The sequence below is a fragment of the Rhinopithecus roxellana genome, chromosome 10 (genome assembly GCF_007565055.1).
Source record: "Rhinopithecus roxellana isolate Shanxi Qingling chromosome 10, ASM756505v1, whole genome shotgun sequence".
In the NCBI taxonomy this organism is placed as follows: Eukaryota; Metazoa; Chordata; class Mammalia; order Primates; family Cercopithecidae; genus Rhinopithecus; species Rhinopithecus roxellana.
The window spans coordinates 8,028,509-8,043,843 of NC_044558.1; the positions used below are offsets into that span (position 1 = coordinate 8,028,509).

Here is a 15,335-nt window from a genome sequence, read left to right on the forward strand (position 1 = left end):
TCGGGAGGCTGAGGCAGGAGAATGGCGTGAACCTGGGAGGCGGAGCTTGCAGTGAGGTGAGATCGTGCCACTGCACTCCAGCCTGGGCGACAGAGCGAGACTCCGTCTCAAAAAAATAAAAAAAGGAGACACCTACTTATACACAGTAGTTAAGTATAAACTGTTTAGTTTTTATGGTAATCAGAAATAGTCAATAAATATGTGTGTGTGTGTGTGTGTATATATAGTAGCCCATGAAATCTACTCATTTGCATATAGGCACACCTGCTTCTCTAATTTTCTTTTTTAAACTACAAGTTTTTTTCTATTCTAAATATAATATATGGGTTAGTTGAAAATGTGCAAAGGAAATAAAAAGTGAAAAGAAATGTAATGGATGAAAATAAATCATTCATAAACCCATAATCCAGAAATAACTACTATTAACTTTTTGGTTTATTTTTTCCAATAGTTTTCCTACACATATTTATTGTATATGATTTTTAAAGGAAATTGAAATGAAACGTTTATGTGCTTGTGTATCTTATTTCTTTAACCTAATGTATGATTAGCATTTTGATATTCGCTTAAGTATTCTTCCAAAACATAAAAAATTATTCCATATTTATTTACAGATTTATCAAACTTTATTTAACCATTTCTTCATTATTGGACTCTCTTTGTTATGAATAATATTTCAGTGAACATCTTTGCATATCTAAACACAACTTTGATCATTTTCTTAGGCTGATTCTAGAAGTGAGATTAGTAGGGCAGTGGCATGATCTCAGCTCACTGCAACCTCCGCCTCCCTGGTTTAAGTGATTCTCATGCCTCAGCCTCCTGAGTAACTGGGATTACAAAGCACACACCACCACACCCAGCTAATTTTTATATTTTTAGTAGAGATGGGGTTTCACTATGTTGCCCAGGCTGGCCTCAAACTGAGCTCAGGTGATGTACTCGCTTCGGCCTCCCAAAGTGCTAGAATTACAGGTGTAAGCCACTGCTCCTGGCAAGTCGTTTTAAAATTTCTTGGCCGAGCGTGGTGGCTCACGCCTGTAATCCCAGCTCTTTGTGAGGCCAAGGTGGGCGGATCACGAGGTCAGGAGTTCGAGGCCAGCCTGGCCAACATAGTGAAACCCCATCTCTACTAAAAATACAAAAATTAGCTGGGCGTGGTGGTGGGTGCCTGTAGTCCCAGCTACTCAGGAGGCTGAGGCAGGAGAATCACTTGAACCCGGGAGGCGGAGGTTGTGGTGAGCTGAGTTCACACCACTGCACTCCAGCCTGGGCAACAGAGTGAGACTCAGTCTCAAAAACAAAAACACCATATATATATATATATATATATATATATATATATATGGATATCTTGACACATATACTATCAAATTGTTTTCTGGAACTTCCATTTGAAAATAACTTCTGGAGACTTCTGGTTCTGCATGTAAGGCACGTGGACTTAGCCATGCCATCCTAACAAGTAAAAAGCTGAAGAAACTGAAAAATCAACCACTCTTCTTGGATCCAAGAGAGAGGTAAGAACATAGGGCAAACCACTACCCCTAAGATCTGTGGGACAGACGGGTGAAGACGGGGAGTCGTGGCTGATGGGGCAGACTCACAAGGGCAGTTCTCCTCAGGAATCAGTACCAGCTAGGAAACCCTGAACTGTAGTTGACAAATTGCTTGGAGGCTCAGAATGGACAAGTCTGAGAGTTGAAAACTCCAGGGTGACCCAGTCATGGGGGTGGGCACTGGAGGAAATGCTTTTGTGAGTTTTACCTCTAGGAGCTGCCCAAGTTCTATAGTAAATGTCAGAGGAAAGTCTCCTCATGCTTCTGGCAGGGGGAAGGGAGAACATTTCAAAATAGGCCAGAGCATTCTGTCGGTTCTTCTTAACAAGGCCTGACCTCAGGAGAACTATTTAACCAGAGCCAAACTTGTTGGGGTTTTATTAGAGCCCAAGGGACCTGGGGGAAGGAGAAGATCCGATTGCAGCACACCGTAGCTATCCTGACCCACCTAAGGGGGGCTTACTTAGAAGCAGTTGTGATGTTCAGTCCAGAGGCATAGGCTCACTAAAAGACTGACACCCAGTCACAGAGCTGTGGAACACTTCCCCTCCCCTCACATTTTACCACCACATACTAAGGCCTATTTATAGCAGTTCCTTTTGCCTTATACATACCTGTCAAGGAAAAATTACAAGGCATACTAAAAGGCAAAAAACACAATTGGAAGAGAAGAGCGAGCATTAGAACTAGACATGGCAGGGATATTGGACTTTGTCAGACCAAGGATTTAAAACAACTATGATGAATGTGCTAAGGGTGCTAATGAATAAAGCAGATGGCATGCAAGAAGAGGTGGGCAATGTAAGTGGAGAGATGGACACCCTAAGAGAGAACCAAAAAGAAATGCCAGAGGCCAAAACACTGACAGAAATGAAGAATGCCATTGATGGGCTCATGAGTAGACTGGACATGGCTAAGGAAAGAATCTCAGCTTAAGCATACCTCATAGAAAGCCCCTAAATGGAAAAGCAAAGAGACAAAGACTGAGAAAAATAGAACAGAACATTCAAGAACTGTGGGACAACTACAACAGGTATCATGTATGTAATAGAAATTACTGAAGGAGGAGGCAGAAAGGAACAGAAAAAATATGTGAAATAATAATGACTGAGCATTTCTCTCAAATTAATGCCAAATTATAGATACAGGAAACTCAGAAAAAATCAAGTAGGATAAATGCCCAAAGAGCTAAAAAAAAAAAAAAAAAAAAAATCAAAGACAAAGAAAAAATACTGAAAGAATCCACAAGAAAAAAAAAAATCTTACCTATTGAAGAACAAAGATAAGAATTACATCTGATTTCTCCTCAGACACATGTGAAGAAGAAAGTAGAGTGAAATACTCAAAACATTGAAGGAAAAAAATCCACCAACCTGGAATTCTCTATCTTGCAAAATTATCCCTCTAAAGGGAAGGAGAAATACTTTCTTAGACAAACAAAACTAAGAGAATTTGTTGCTAGTAGCTCTGTCTTGCAAGAAATATTGAAAGAAGTTCTTTAGAAAGAAGGAAAATGAAGCTGGGCGTGGCGCCTCATGTCTATAATCCCAGCTCTTTGGGAGGCTGAGGCGGGCAGATCACTTGAGGCCAGGACTTCCAGAAAGAAGGAAAATGAAATAGGTCAGAAACTCATATCTACGTAAAGAAAAGGGAAGTATCAAAGAAAGAATAAATGAAGGTAAAAGAAAAACTTTTTTTCCTATTCTTTTTTAAAATTAACAAATGAAAAAATTCAGCCAGGCGTGATGGCTCACGCCTGTAATCCCAGCACTTTGGGAGGCTGAGGTGGCGGATGACTTGAGGTCAGGAGTTTAAGACCAGCCTGGCCAATATAGTGAAACCCCCACCTCTACTAAAAATACAAAAATTAGCTGGGCGTGGTGGCAGGAGCCTGTAATCCCAGCTGCTTGGGAGACTGAAGCAGGAGAATTGCTTGAACCTGGGAGGCGAAGGTTGCAGTGAGCCAAGATCGCGCCATTGCACTCCAGCCTGGGCAACAAAAGCAAAACTCTGTCTCGAAAAAAAAAAAGGACAAAAAACAAATTTCATATATTTGTGATATACAAAGTAATATTTTGTTTCTTATACTTAACTGATCTAACAGTTTGTTCAAAATGAACAAATCAGCATATCAACAATATATTTGATTATGTATATTTATGTATATGTTTTATGATATATACACATATATATGTATGCTTATATATGGGTAAAATGAATGCCAGCAATGATACATGGAACAGGATGGAGGAATTAGGATTGTTTTGTTATTATAAGGTACTCACACGACCCATGAAGTGGTATAGTGTTATTTGAAAGTGCACTTGGATTTGTTGTAGTTGTAAACTGCAAACTCTAGGGCAATAACTAAAAAAAGTTAAAAAAAAAAAAAGTACCACTGATACACTCTGAATGGAGATAAAACAGGGATAATATAAAAAGCTCAGTTAAAACCACCAAAGGCAGAAAAAAGTGGAAGACAAAAATAGGAACAAAGAATGAGAGCAACACATAGAAAAACAGTAACAAATGTGGTAGATCCAACTATATCAGTAATCACTTTGAATGTCAATGGTCTAAATACATAATCGAAAGGCAGAAATTGTCAGGATGGACACAAAAAGACGACCCAACTATATGTTGTCTACAAGAAACTCACATTAAACATAAAGACACATATAGATCAGCTGGGTGTGGTGTCTCACCCCTGTAACCCCAGCACTGTGGGAGGCTGAGATGGGAGAATCACTTGAGGCCAGGAGTAAGACTAGCCTGGGCAACATAGTGAGACCCTGTCTCTACAAAGAATAAGAAAATAGCTGGGTGTGGTGGTGTGTGCCTGTAGTCCTAGCTACTTGGGAGGCTGAAGTGAGAGGATTGCTTATGCCAAGGCATTTCAGGCTGCAGTGAGCCAAGATGGTGCCACTGCACTCCCGCCTGGGTGATGGGTGACAAAGTAAGACCTTGTATCAAAAAAAAAAAAAAAAAAAAAAAGACATACAGATTAAAAGGAAATGGATGCGGCTGGGCATGGTGGCTCATGCCTGTAATCCCACACTTTGGGAGGCCGAGGTGGGCGGATCACCTGAGGTCGGGAGTTGGAGACCAGCCTGACCAACATGGAGAAACCCTGTCTCTACGAAAAATATAAAAATTAGCCGGGCATGGTGGCGCATGCATATAATCCCAGCTACACTGGAGGCTGAGGCAGGAGAATTGCTTGAACCCAGGAGGCGGAGGTTGTGGTAAGCTGAGATCATGCCATTGCACTCCAGCCTGGGCAACAAGAGTGAAACTCCATTTCACACAAAAAAAAAATAATTATACACCACACCAACTGAGGTTTATTCCAGGCATGCAGGACTGGTTCAACATTTGAAAATCAATTAATGCCTGGTGCGGTGGCTCACACCTTTAACCCCAGCACTTTGGGAGGCCGAGGCAGGTAGATCACCTGAGGTCAGTAGTTCAAGACCAGCCTGGCCAACATGGAGAAACCTGTCTCTACTAAAAATACAAAATTAGCTGGGCATGGTGGTGCATGCCTGTAATCTCAGCTACTTGGGAGGCTGAGGCAGAAGAATCGCTTGAACCTGGGAGGTGGAGGTTGAGGTGAGCTGAGATCCGCTATTGCACTCCAGCCTGGGCAACAAGAGCGAAACTCCATCTCAAAAAAAAAAAAAAAAAAAGAAAAAAAGAAAAACAAAAACAAAAGAAAATCAATTAATGTAATTAGTCACATCAACTGACTAAAAAAGAAAAATCACATGATCATATTAATAGATGCAGAAAAAGTATTTGCCAAAATTCAACACCCATTCATGATAAAAACTCTCAGTACACTGGGAATAGGGAATTTCCTCAATCTGATAAAGAATGTCTATAAAAAGCCTATAACTAACATCATACTTAATGATAAAAAAGTAGAAGCACTCCCACTAAGATTAGAAACAGGCAAGGATGTCTCCTGTCACCACTGCTTCATACATTGAATTTGCATTCAGTATGAACAAATCTTAGCAATTTCCTCGTCTTTGCTAGGAAGTCCTAGTAAATGCAATGTAGTTCCTTCAAAAAAAAGGAAATGAAGGGACTACAGATTGGGAGTGAAGAAATAAAACTGTCTCTGCAGATGACATGATTGTCTATGTAGAAAGTCCAAATGAACTGACCAAAAATCTGCTGGAACTAATAAGCAATTACAGCAAAGTTGCAGGATACAAGGTTAATACATAAAATGTGATCACTTTCCTATGAAACAGCACTGAACAAGTAGAATCTGAAACTGAAAACACTACCATTTACATTAGTACCTAAAAAATGAAATGCTTGTGTATAAATCTAACACAATATGTACAATAGCTATTATGAGGAAAACTACAAAACTCTGATGAAAGAAATCAAAGAACTAAATAAATGAAGAGGTCAAGCACGGTGGCTCACGTCTGTAATCCCAGTACTTTGGGAGACCGAGGTGGGTGGATCACTTGAGGTCAGGAGTTCAAGACCAGCCTGGCCAACATGGCAAAACTCTGTCTCTACTAAAAATACAAAAATTAGCTGGGCGTGGTGGCAAGCACCTGTAATCCTAGCTACTCAGGAGGCTGAGGCAGGAGAATTGCTTCAACCTGGGAAGCAGAGTTTGCAGTGAGCTGAGATCGTGCCACTGTACTCCAGCCTGGGTGACAGAGCAAGACTCCATCTTAATAAATAAATACGTGGCCGGGCGCGGTGGCTCAAGCCTGTAATCCCAGCACTTTGGGAGGCCGAGACGGGCGGATCACGAGGTCAGGAGATCGAGACTATCCTGGCTAACACGGTGAAACCCCGTCTCTACTAAAAATACAAAAAAAAAAAACTAGCCGGGGGACGTGGCAGGCGCCTGTAGTCCCAGCTGCTCGGGAGGCTGAGGCAGGAGAATGGCGTGAACCCGGGAGGCGGAGCTTGCAGTGAGCTGAGATCTGGCCACTGCACTCCAGCCCGAGCGACAGAGCGAGACTCCGTCTCAAAAAAATAAATAAATAAAAATAAATAAATAAATACGTTTATAAATAAATATAAAATAAATAGAGAGATAGATATTCCATGTTTATGGATAAGAGGACTCACTATAGATTCAAACAATCTCAATCAAAATCTGTTGTGAATATCAACAAACTAATTGTATAGTTAGTTTATATAGACGAGCAAAAGACCCACCGGGCGCGGTGGCTCAAGCCTGTAATCCCAGCACTTTGGGAAGCTGAGGCGGGTGGATCACGAGGTCAAGAGATCGAGACCATCCTGGCCAACATTGCGAAACCCTGTCTCTACTAAAAGATACAAAAAATTAGCCGGGCGTGGTGGCGGGCGCCTGTAATCCCAGCTACTCGAGAGGCTGAGGCAGGAGAATCACTTGAACCTGGGAGGCGGAGCTTGCAGTGAGCTGAGATCAGGCCACTGCACTCCAGCCTGGGCGACAGAGCGAGACTCTGTCTCAAAAAATAAAAATTAAAAAAAAAAAAACCACTACATATGGGCAAAACACCTGAACAGACACCTCACTAAAGAAGATGCAAAGGTAGCAGATAAGCATATGAGAAGATTCTCCACATCTTATGTCACTAGGGAAATGCAAATTAAAACAAAAATGGGATATCACTGCACAGCTGCTAGAATGGCCAACATCCAGAACACTGACAATAGCAAATGCTGAGGAGAATGTGGAGCACCCATTCATTGCTGGTGGGAATGCAAAACAGCATAGCCATTTTGGAAGACAGTTTGGCAGTTTCTTCCAAAACTCAACATACTCTTACCATATGATCCAGGAATTGCAATCCATAGTGTCTTCCCAAATGAATTCAAAATTTATGTTTACACAAAAACCTACACAGCCCTTTTTTTTTTTTGAGACAGAGTCTCACTCTGTTGCCCAGGCTAGAGTGCAGTGGCGTGATCTCAACTGACTGCAACCTCCGTCTCCCGGGTTCAAGCGATTCTCCTGCCTCAGCCTCCCAAGTAGTTGGGATTACAGGCACCTGCCACCACGCTCGGCTAATTTTTGTATTTTTAGTAGAGGTGGGGTTTCACCATGTTAGCGATAGCCAGGCTGGTCTTGAACTCCTGACCTCAAGTGATCCACCCGCCTCAGCCTCCCAAAGTGCTGGGATTACAGGTGTGAGCCACTGCGCCCAGCCAGAGTGGCTTTATACAGAATGATACATAATGCCAAAACGTGGAAGCAACCAAGATGTCCTTCGGTAGGCGAATAAATAAATAAACAGTCGTACGTCCAGACACTGGAATATTATTCAGTGCTGAAAAGAAATGAGCTATCAAGCCATGAAAAGACATGGAGGAAACTTAAATGCCATTACTGAGTGAGAGAAGCCAATCTGAAAAGGCCACATATTGTCTGATTCCAACTACATGACACTCTGGAAAAGGCAAAACAGAAAGTCAGCCATTGCTAGGGGTTGAGAGGGGAAGAAGCATGAACAGGCAGAATGCAGAGGACTTTTAGGGCAGTGAAACTTCTCTAGTATACTATACAATAGTTGTGGAAACATGTTATTACGCATAGAATGTTTAACGCCAAGAGTGAACCCTCATGCAAACTGTAGACTTTGGGTCATAATGATGTGTCAGTGTAAGGCTCATCAGTTGTAAAAAAAAAATGTACCATTTTGGTGGAGGAAGTTGATAATGGGGAGTCTATGCATGTAGGGTGAGGGGCTATATGGGAGATCTCTGTGTCTTCCTTCTCAATTTTGCCATGAACCTAAAACTGCTATTATATATATAACTGCTATTATATAGATATCATATATAACTGCTTATATATATATATGTCTTTAAAAGCAAAACAAACAAAAATACTCCCAGAGTACTTTGTCTGTAGACCTTCTTCTATTCATAAGTATTTTTACCTCCACTCCCATCTCTTTCTATCTGTATCTTGCTATACTTAACCTGAGCTATACTGAATTTGCATTCGGTATGGACAAGTCTTAGTTCCTCTTTTAGCAGATCATCTTCACATTTCCATCAACATGCAGCACAGGAAGAAAAAAAGGACCCAAGAACTGAATCTGTCTGGGGAACCTGGACGCCCAAGAGGAGTTCCATTTTGAGAAGGAGCCAGGCTAGGAGCTTAAACTCTGTACTTGGGGACAGGGTTGCAACGCTGGCTCAGAGGGGAAGAAAGGAATCATCCTCAACCTTTCCTTTCATACGTCCAGACTCTGGGAGATGAGCAGTCTTAGCTCCCTGGCAGGGCTACCAGTGAAGGCAGGGAGAAGGGCAGAGGCTTGGAGGCCACAGCCACAGGCTGTAGAAAAAAAGGAGCAGCTCCAGGCATCCAGCTGGTGGAGGCCACCTGCTCTGAGTGCTGTGCGCCACTCTTCACAGCCAGCTGTGCTGCTGCTACCCATCCCAGTCTCACAGGTCCTGACCTGGAGACACATCTGCAACATTGATTATGGAGGCTCAAGTTAACGTTATTTTAGGCTGGTCTCGAACCCCTGACCTCATGATCTGCCCGCCTCAGACTCCCAAAGTGCTGGGGTTACAGGCATGAGCCACCTAGCCTGGCCCTGTTATGCTCTTTCTAATGGATACTAAAACTATAAAGATGGTCAGCCATGGTGGCTCACACCTGTAATCCCAGCACTTTGGGAAGCGAGGCTTTTGGATCATTTGAGGTCAGGAGTGCGAGACTAGTCTGGCCAATATGGTGAAACTCTGTCTCTACTAAGAGTACAAAAATTAGCCGGGTGTGGTGGTACATGCCTGTAACCCCAGCTATTTGGGAGGCTGAGGCAGGAGAATCACTTGAACCCGGGAGGCGGAGGTTGCAGTGAGCTGAGATCGCGCCTGCTACACTCCACCCTGGGTGACAGAGTGAGACTCCGTCTCAAAAAAAAAAAAATCTGTAAAAATAAACATTATAATAAAAAGTTGTCAGCCATTGATAGTACCTTTACTACCCATTGGTGATCATTGTACCACATTTTGGGGAAACATTGTTTCAACTAAAGAGTGTTATTGTTTTCTTTTTAGAGACAGGGTCTGGCTCTGCTGCCCAGGCTGGAGTGCAATGGCATGATTGTAGATTACTGCAACCTTGAACTCCTGGCTTCAAACAATCCTCCCACCTCAGCCTCCCGAGTAGCTGGGACTACAGGTGCACGCCACCATGCCCAGCTAATCACTTTTAAATTTTTAATAGAGATAGGGTCTTGCTATGTTGCCCAGACTGGTCTCTAGCTCTTGAGCTCAAGTGATCCTCCTGCCTCGGCCTCTGAAATGCTAGGATTACAGGCTTAGGCCACTGTGCCCAGCCAAAAGTGGACAAGAAATTGTAGAAAGTAATGGATAATCTTCTGAACAAAGGAAAATGTGAGTTAGATACAAGAATTAAATAGCATATTAGAAGAGACTGAATGACAAATGAAGAGAAAGGCACACTAACACCTTCGTTACCTGCTAGAGATAGAGACATGCATCAAGCCTAGTCAGTCATTTCCTTCTCCTTCCTCCCACCACCTCTTTCCTTCTGAACCTCTGGTTCAGATGCAAAGTCCTTAGTCTGTAACTCTAGATTGTTCAACCCATTAACACATAAGAAAGTTGCTCTTCTGAGAATAATAAGCAGCAACACAGTTTCCTTAACAACCAAGGATCTTATAGAGGCAAGAACTAGAAGTAAGAAGAAAGCACACACCAGGGACAGAAGACATGGACTGGAGGTCTTGGGCCAGTTAAGTGACCTTATTCCTATCTCAGAGCCTCTCCAACTCATGGCTTCCTTAACTCATTCATTTAACAAATGTTTTCTAAAGCACTTAGTGTGTACCAAGAGTTGCCTCATGCACGAGTGCTACAGCAGTGAATAAAACAGGGGAGGCCCTGATCTCAGAGATCTTGTGTCCTAGTGAGAGTGACAGGCAATACATACTAAATAAATAAGCAATGTAACTTTAGGTGGTGAGCAGTGCTGTGAAAGAAATTAAACAAATGATAAAGACAAATTGGGGAGGAGGCATCCTGTAAAGAGGTTGGTCAGAGGAGGTCTCCCTGGGGAAGTAGCATTTGAGCTGAGACCTGAATGTACTAGGAAGGGCCAGTCAGCAGATAAGCCAGGGAAAGAAGGTTCCAGACAGAGGGACCAGCAAGCCTCGCGGTGGGACCGCTGTCGGGGCTGGCTGCCAATCCAGGAGAACAACATTGGGTATGCAGTTGTACTTGGTGAATGGTTTTGATACAGCACACCAAGCAGTCCTGCAAGTTCCCTGGTGGTGTCTCAACGGTGGAGGGGCCAAGGACAGAGACTCTGCCAGACTCACGCCTCCCTGCCCAAAACACACACAGAGAACGAGAGAGAGAGATGCATGCACATACTCTGCTTCAACAAAACAGCTCTTCTTTAATCTGAAGTCTATATTGGGTGGCTGCTTAAGATTTTGTTCAAGGACCAGGTTCAGGGATCAGAAATTCTTGATCTCAAAAGTCCTTTTTCACACTTTGTTTGATTCTCTGAAATGTTACACAGCAGTTACAGCAGTGGTCATAGAAGGGTTGATTCTATTCTACCCGTTGACAGGGAGTCAGGGAGTGCAGCTCCCAGCAATCTGGCTCTCCTCTCACCGTAACATCCCACCCCTCTCCCCTCCAGTGGTGGACTGGAACCTCTGATGCCTTCCAAGCCCATTCCAGCTAGAGAAGGACACACATCTCTGCCTCTTCCTAGGAGATTAGACTGATTTCCCTTCCCTGCACTGTCCGAATGAGACGCTTTCTGTCCTGCACAGTGGAGCTTTGTGAAGATAGCCGAGAAACGGCTCAAGTTTTTTCCAACCTGTAAAATGCAAAGTTGGCCAGCTGCCTCTCTTCCTAGCCTCAAAACTCATATCTTTCCTGTCTCCAAAGAACTGCCCGGCAGCTCTGAGAGACGTCTCTACTGTCCTGGGGCTTGGGGAAAGCACTGCTCAGAATGTGAAATCATTTTCTGGTAATACGGATCTAATTAGCTCTTTGACTGACAAGAGGAAGCAGAGGCCAAAAGGCATTTAACCAATCTGTTTTTCAAATATTTCAAAGCAAGTGAAGAACCAGACAGGGAAATGGAGAGAAAGAGAAAATAAAGAGACAAAGCCTAGGGAGCATTTGGAGAAGGGGCAAGTAAGAAAGAGAACGGGGAGGGAGACTATCAAGTGACTAAAGTATCAACCCTCTGTTCTTCCAGCTTCACCTCTACTCCCAATTTCCCCTCTGCTCTCTTCCAGAGAGAACTTACTTGAAGGTTGATGATTTCTCTTTCTGATTCCATCTCACTGTCCTCAAGTCCCTTCACACGCACCGGGTGCCGGGAACAGACTGCGTGGGCTCCTCCAGGCTCTGCTGTCTGAGTCTCTGCGGCTTTCTTGGGATGGGAGAGAGCACACAGCTGGCGGGACAGACCTGCCATTCATCCCTCTGATGTGGGATGCCCGTCTTGGCTGCAGCCCCTGGGGGAGGTGTACACAGGCACACGCGTGTGAGTGTGTGTGTGCACATGCGTGTGCTCCAGGAGGTGGCACCTGGCACACTGAGAGGTGGCCTTCTGAGTTGGTAGTGACGGCGTCATTTTCACCAGTGGCTCCGGTGACCTTCCAGTCCCAGCGGAGCCCTCTGAAGTCACCAGCCTGCTTTCAGCTAGGAGCTTTACGACTGGCAAAGAAATCCTGCATATTTATCAAGGAAATTGAAAAACAGCCTGAGGACAACGCTATCTGACTTCACTGCTGAGTGGGGTCCCCAGTTCCCACGGGTGGGGTGACCTCCAGCACAATCTCAATACTGAGGCATTGGGATTTCCGTTGTTCTTTGCTTTGTTCCCTATATCCCTGAAAGTTTTTTTAAAAATTGTAGTTTACCTAATAGGCTCCAAAGCATAGGCTGTATTCTACAAAGTGAGTAAACAATATGTTTTTACTGACAAATTGTTTGATTCCTTCAACTCCTCCCTTGATTAGCCATAGAGGGAGCAGGGAGAAGTTGCACCTTCGAAGCCTGTTTATGCAAGTAGCAGTATTCTCCCTAGGTTTAAAATAAAATTACCAGGGGCGAGTCTTTTTTTAGAACGTTTCTTTTTTTTCCTCTCCTGTTTACCTTAGAACCCAAAACTCTTCTGGCTTGTTCCTGAAGCAAGGTTTAGACACAAGCTTGTGCACGTGTGGGTGTGGGGATGTCCGTAGACGTGCATGGCAGGGTGTTAACCTGTAATCCAATTCAGGGCTTAAAGAGGTGCGGGCGGGAGGAAGACAGGCAGAGTCACACGTTTACTCTCACCACATTCAAATGTTAAAAAAAAAAAAAAAAAAAAGTGATTTCTTCAGTTCTATGAAATGCCTTCATAAGTTCCCATCCCTCTGGACAGTGGTGTGAGGGAGGGTTGGACAATTGCATGGGGGCCATATTTTAGTTTAATCTATGAAGCATAGTTGGATTTAATCATTTAAATGGTAAACAGTCCACTTTAGACACATGCTCAGTCTTTCAGATTTGCAGAAGTTGGCATCTAGTTGCATGGGATGGGTGGGGTGTGGACGGTTCTTGGATCTATCCTGTGAACTCTCCATCTCTGCTCGTTTCTGTCCTGGAGCTGCTGGGCCCGTGGGCCTGCCCGAGTTGCTGACTGCTGAGCAGACACAGGTCCTGCTCCAGGGTCTCCTGCTGGCACTGGTAGCTGATGTCTGATATTGGGCTAGAGTCACTCATGGGCGATTCTCTTTCTGCTTCTGAGATCCAGTGGTCTCCGTTGCTGTCTGTGCTGCCTTGGCTCATGGCAATGTGGACCGTCCTGAGACCTGGCTTTGACTTGTATGCGCCCCCATCCCACTATATCCGCTCAGTGGCCAACATCTCTAAGATAAACCCCTCGAAATTTTCCTGCGAGATGCTTGACCAGTGCTCCTGAGCCCCCTTGGACACATGGGAACGGACGGCTGCTGACGGAGGGCTGGGGAAAGGCAAGCTCAGCCCGACTTCCAGCAGAGTTTGCTCTGATGTGGCTGCTCCAGTTGGCACAGGGCAGCCTGTGGGGTGATCTCCTTCCACATTCCCAAATGGGAATTAGAACCCACTCTTCTCAGCACTGCTTAAAACGTCTCCCAGTAATATCTATCACCCCACCCCTCATAATAACACCACCATGTAACAAGCACTATTCTAAGCACTTTTTTTTTTTTTTGAGATGGAGTCTCGCTCTGTTGCCCAGGCTGGTGTGCAGTGGTGCCATCTTGGCTCACTACAGCCTCCGCCTCCTGGGTTCAAGCGATTCTCCTGCCTCAGCCTCCTGAGTAGCTGAGATTACAGGCGTGTGCCACTACGCTCGGCTAATTTTTATATTTTTAGTAGAGATGGGGTTTCACCATGTTGGCCAGGCTGATCTCAAACTCCTGACCACAGGTGATCCACCCGCCTCGGCCTCCCAAAGTGCTGGGATTACAGGCGTGAACCACCGCGCCCGGCCTATGCTGAGCACTTCAATGTTTACTCACCTTATGGAGTTTTCGTAACAATTCCGGGAAGTTGGTAATGTTGTTATTGCTGTTTTACAGGTGAGGAAACAGAGGCACAAAGAGGTTATGAAGTTGCCCGAAGTTGAACCAAGGTTGAAATCCGGGAAATCTAGTTTCCGAGTCCATCTTCTTATCCATGACTTTGGCTCAGAGAGGAACAACTGAACCGTTATGTCTGAATACCTCCTTTCTCTTCCACTACTTCACTTCTTCCCATAGTCCCCTTAATCCAGGATCAGAAAAGGTATGCTGTGTCTTCCTTTTTTTTTTCTCCTGTTTGGCTGGGATATATCTGATGTAGAATTCAATGACAACAATTCAAAGGGAAATGAAGAAATTTAGAAAATCCTCTCTCTCAACAAAACCTGGTTGTCAAAAATATTGTCTTGGCTGGGCAGTGTGGCTCGCACCCGTAATCCCAGCATTTCGGGAGGCCAAAGCAGAAGGATCTCTTGAGCCCAGGAGTTCAAGACCAGCTTGAGCAACATAGTGAGATCCCATCTGTACAAGAAATTTTTGGCTGGGCCTGGTGGCTCACACCTGTAATCCCAGCATTGTGGGAAGTACAAGCAGGGGGTCACTTGAGCCTAAGGGTTCGAGACCAGCCTGGGAAACACAGTGAGATCCTGTCTCTACAAAAAAATTTTTTTTAATTTAGCTACATGTGGCAGCTTGCAGCACCTGTAGTCCCAGGTACTCAGGAGGCTGAGGTGGGAGAATTGCTTGAGCCTGGGAGCTCAAGGTTGCAGTGAGCTATGATCATGACACTGCACTCTAGCCTGAGGTGATGGAGCAAGACCATGTCTTTAAAAAAAGAAAAAAAATCTTGCTGGAAAACCTTATTTTGGATGCCAGAAGCAAAATATTAACTATTTCTTTCTCTTTGCACTCCTGTTGTGAAAATCCTCATTATCTTTTAGAAAATATGGATACATCTGGCTGAATAGAGGGAAACAGGAACAAAAAAAATGCAAAAGAGAAAAGTACTTGAATATATTTCAAAAAATTTCCTATTAATAAGCACATTAGTTTGAAAAGGAAACAGCTGTAATTGGTGATAATAATAGTTTCGGTTTGGCAAGATCTTTCTGGATTTGGACCTTTCCCCATCTCACAAGCATCGTTTGGAAGTAAATAGAAAAAAGCCTTTGGAAAATGGTTTATCTACCGTATCCACCACCTGTAACCCTGGACCAGGGACCAGCAAAGCTTTTCTTTTTCATTTCACTTT

General features: G+C 44.0%; 1 protein-coding gene across 1 annotated transcript in view; it reads right to left on the minus strand.

Annotated features, from left to right (window-relative positions):
* Positions 1 to 12,107, minus strand: part of NINJ2 (ninjurin 2) — a 94,279-nt gene extending 82,172 nt beyond the window's left edge. The window contains exon 1 of the mRNA XM_010363533.2: positions 11,839 to 12,107. Within this exon, the coding sequence (XP_010361835.1) occupies positions 11,839 to 12,009 (171 nt within the window). The 5' untranslated portion in view covers positions 12,010 to 12,107. The remainder of the gene's footprint in view (positions 1 to 11,838) is intronic.
* Between the last annotated feature and the right edge of the window lie 3,228 nt (positions 12,108 to 15,335).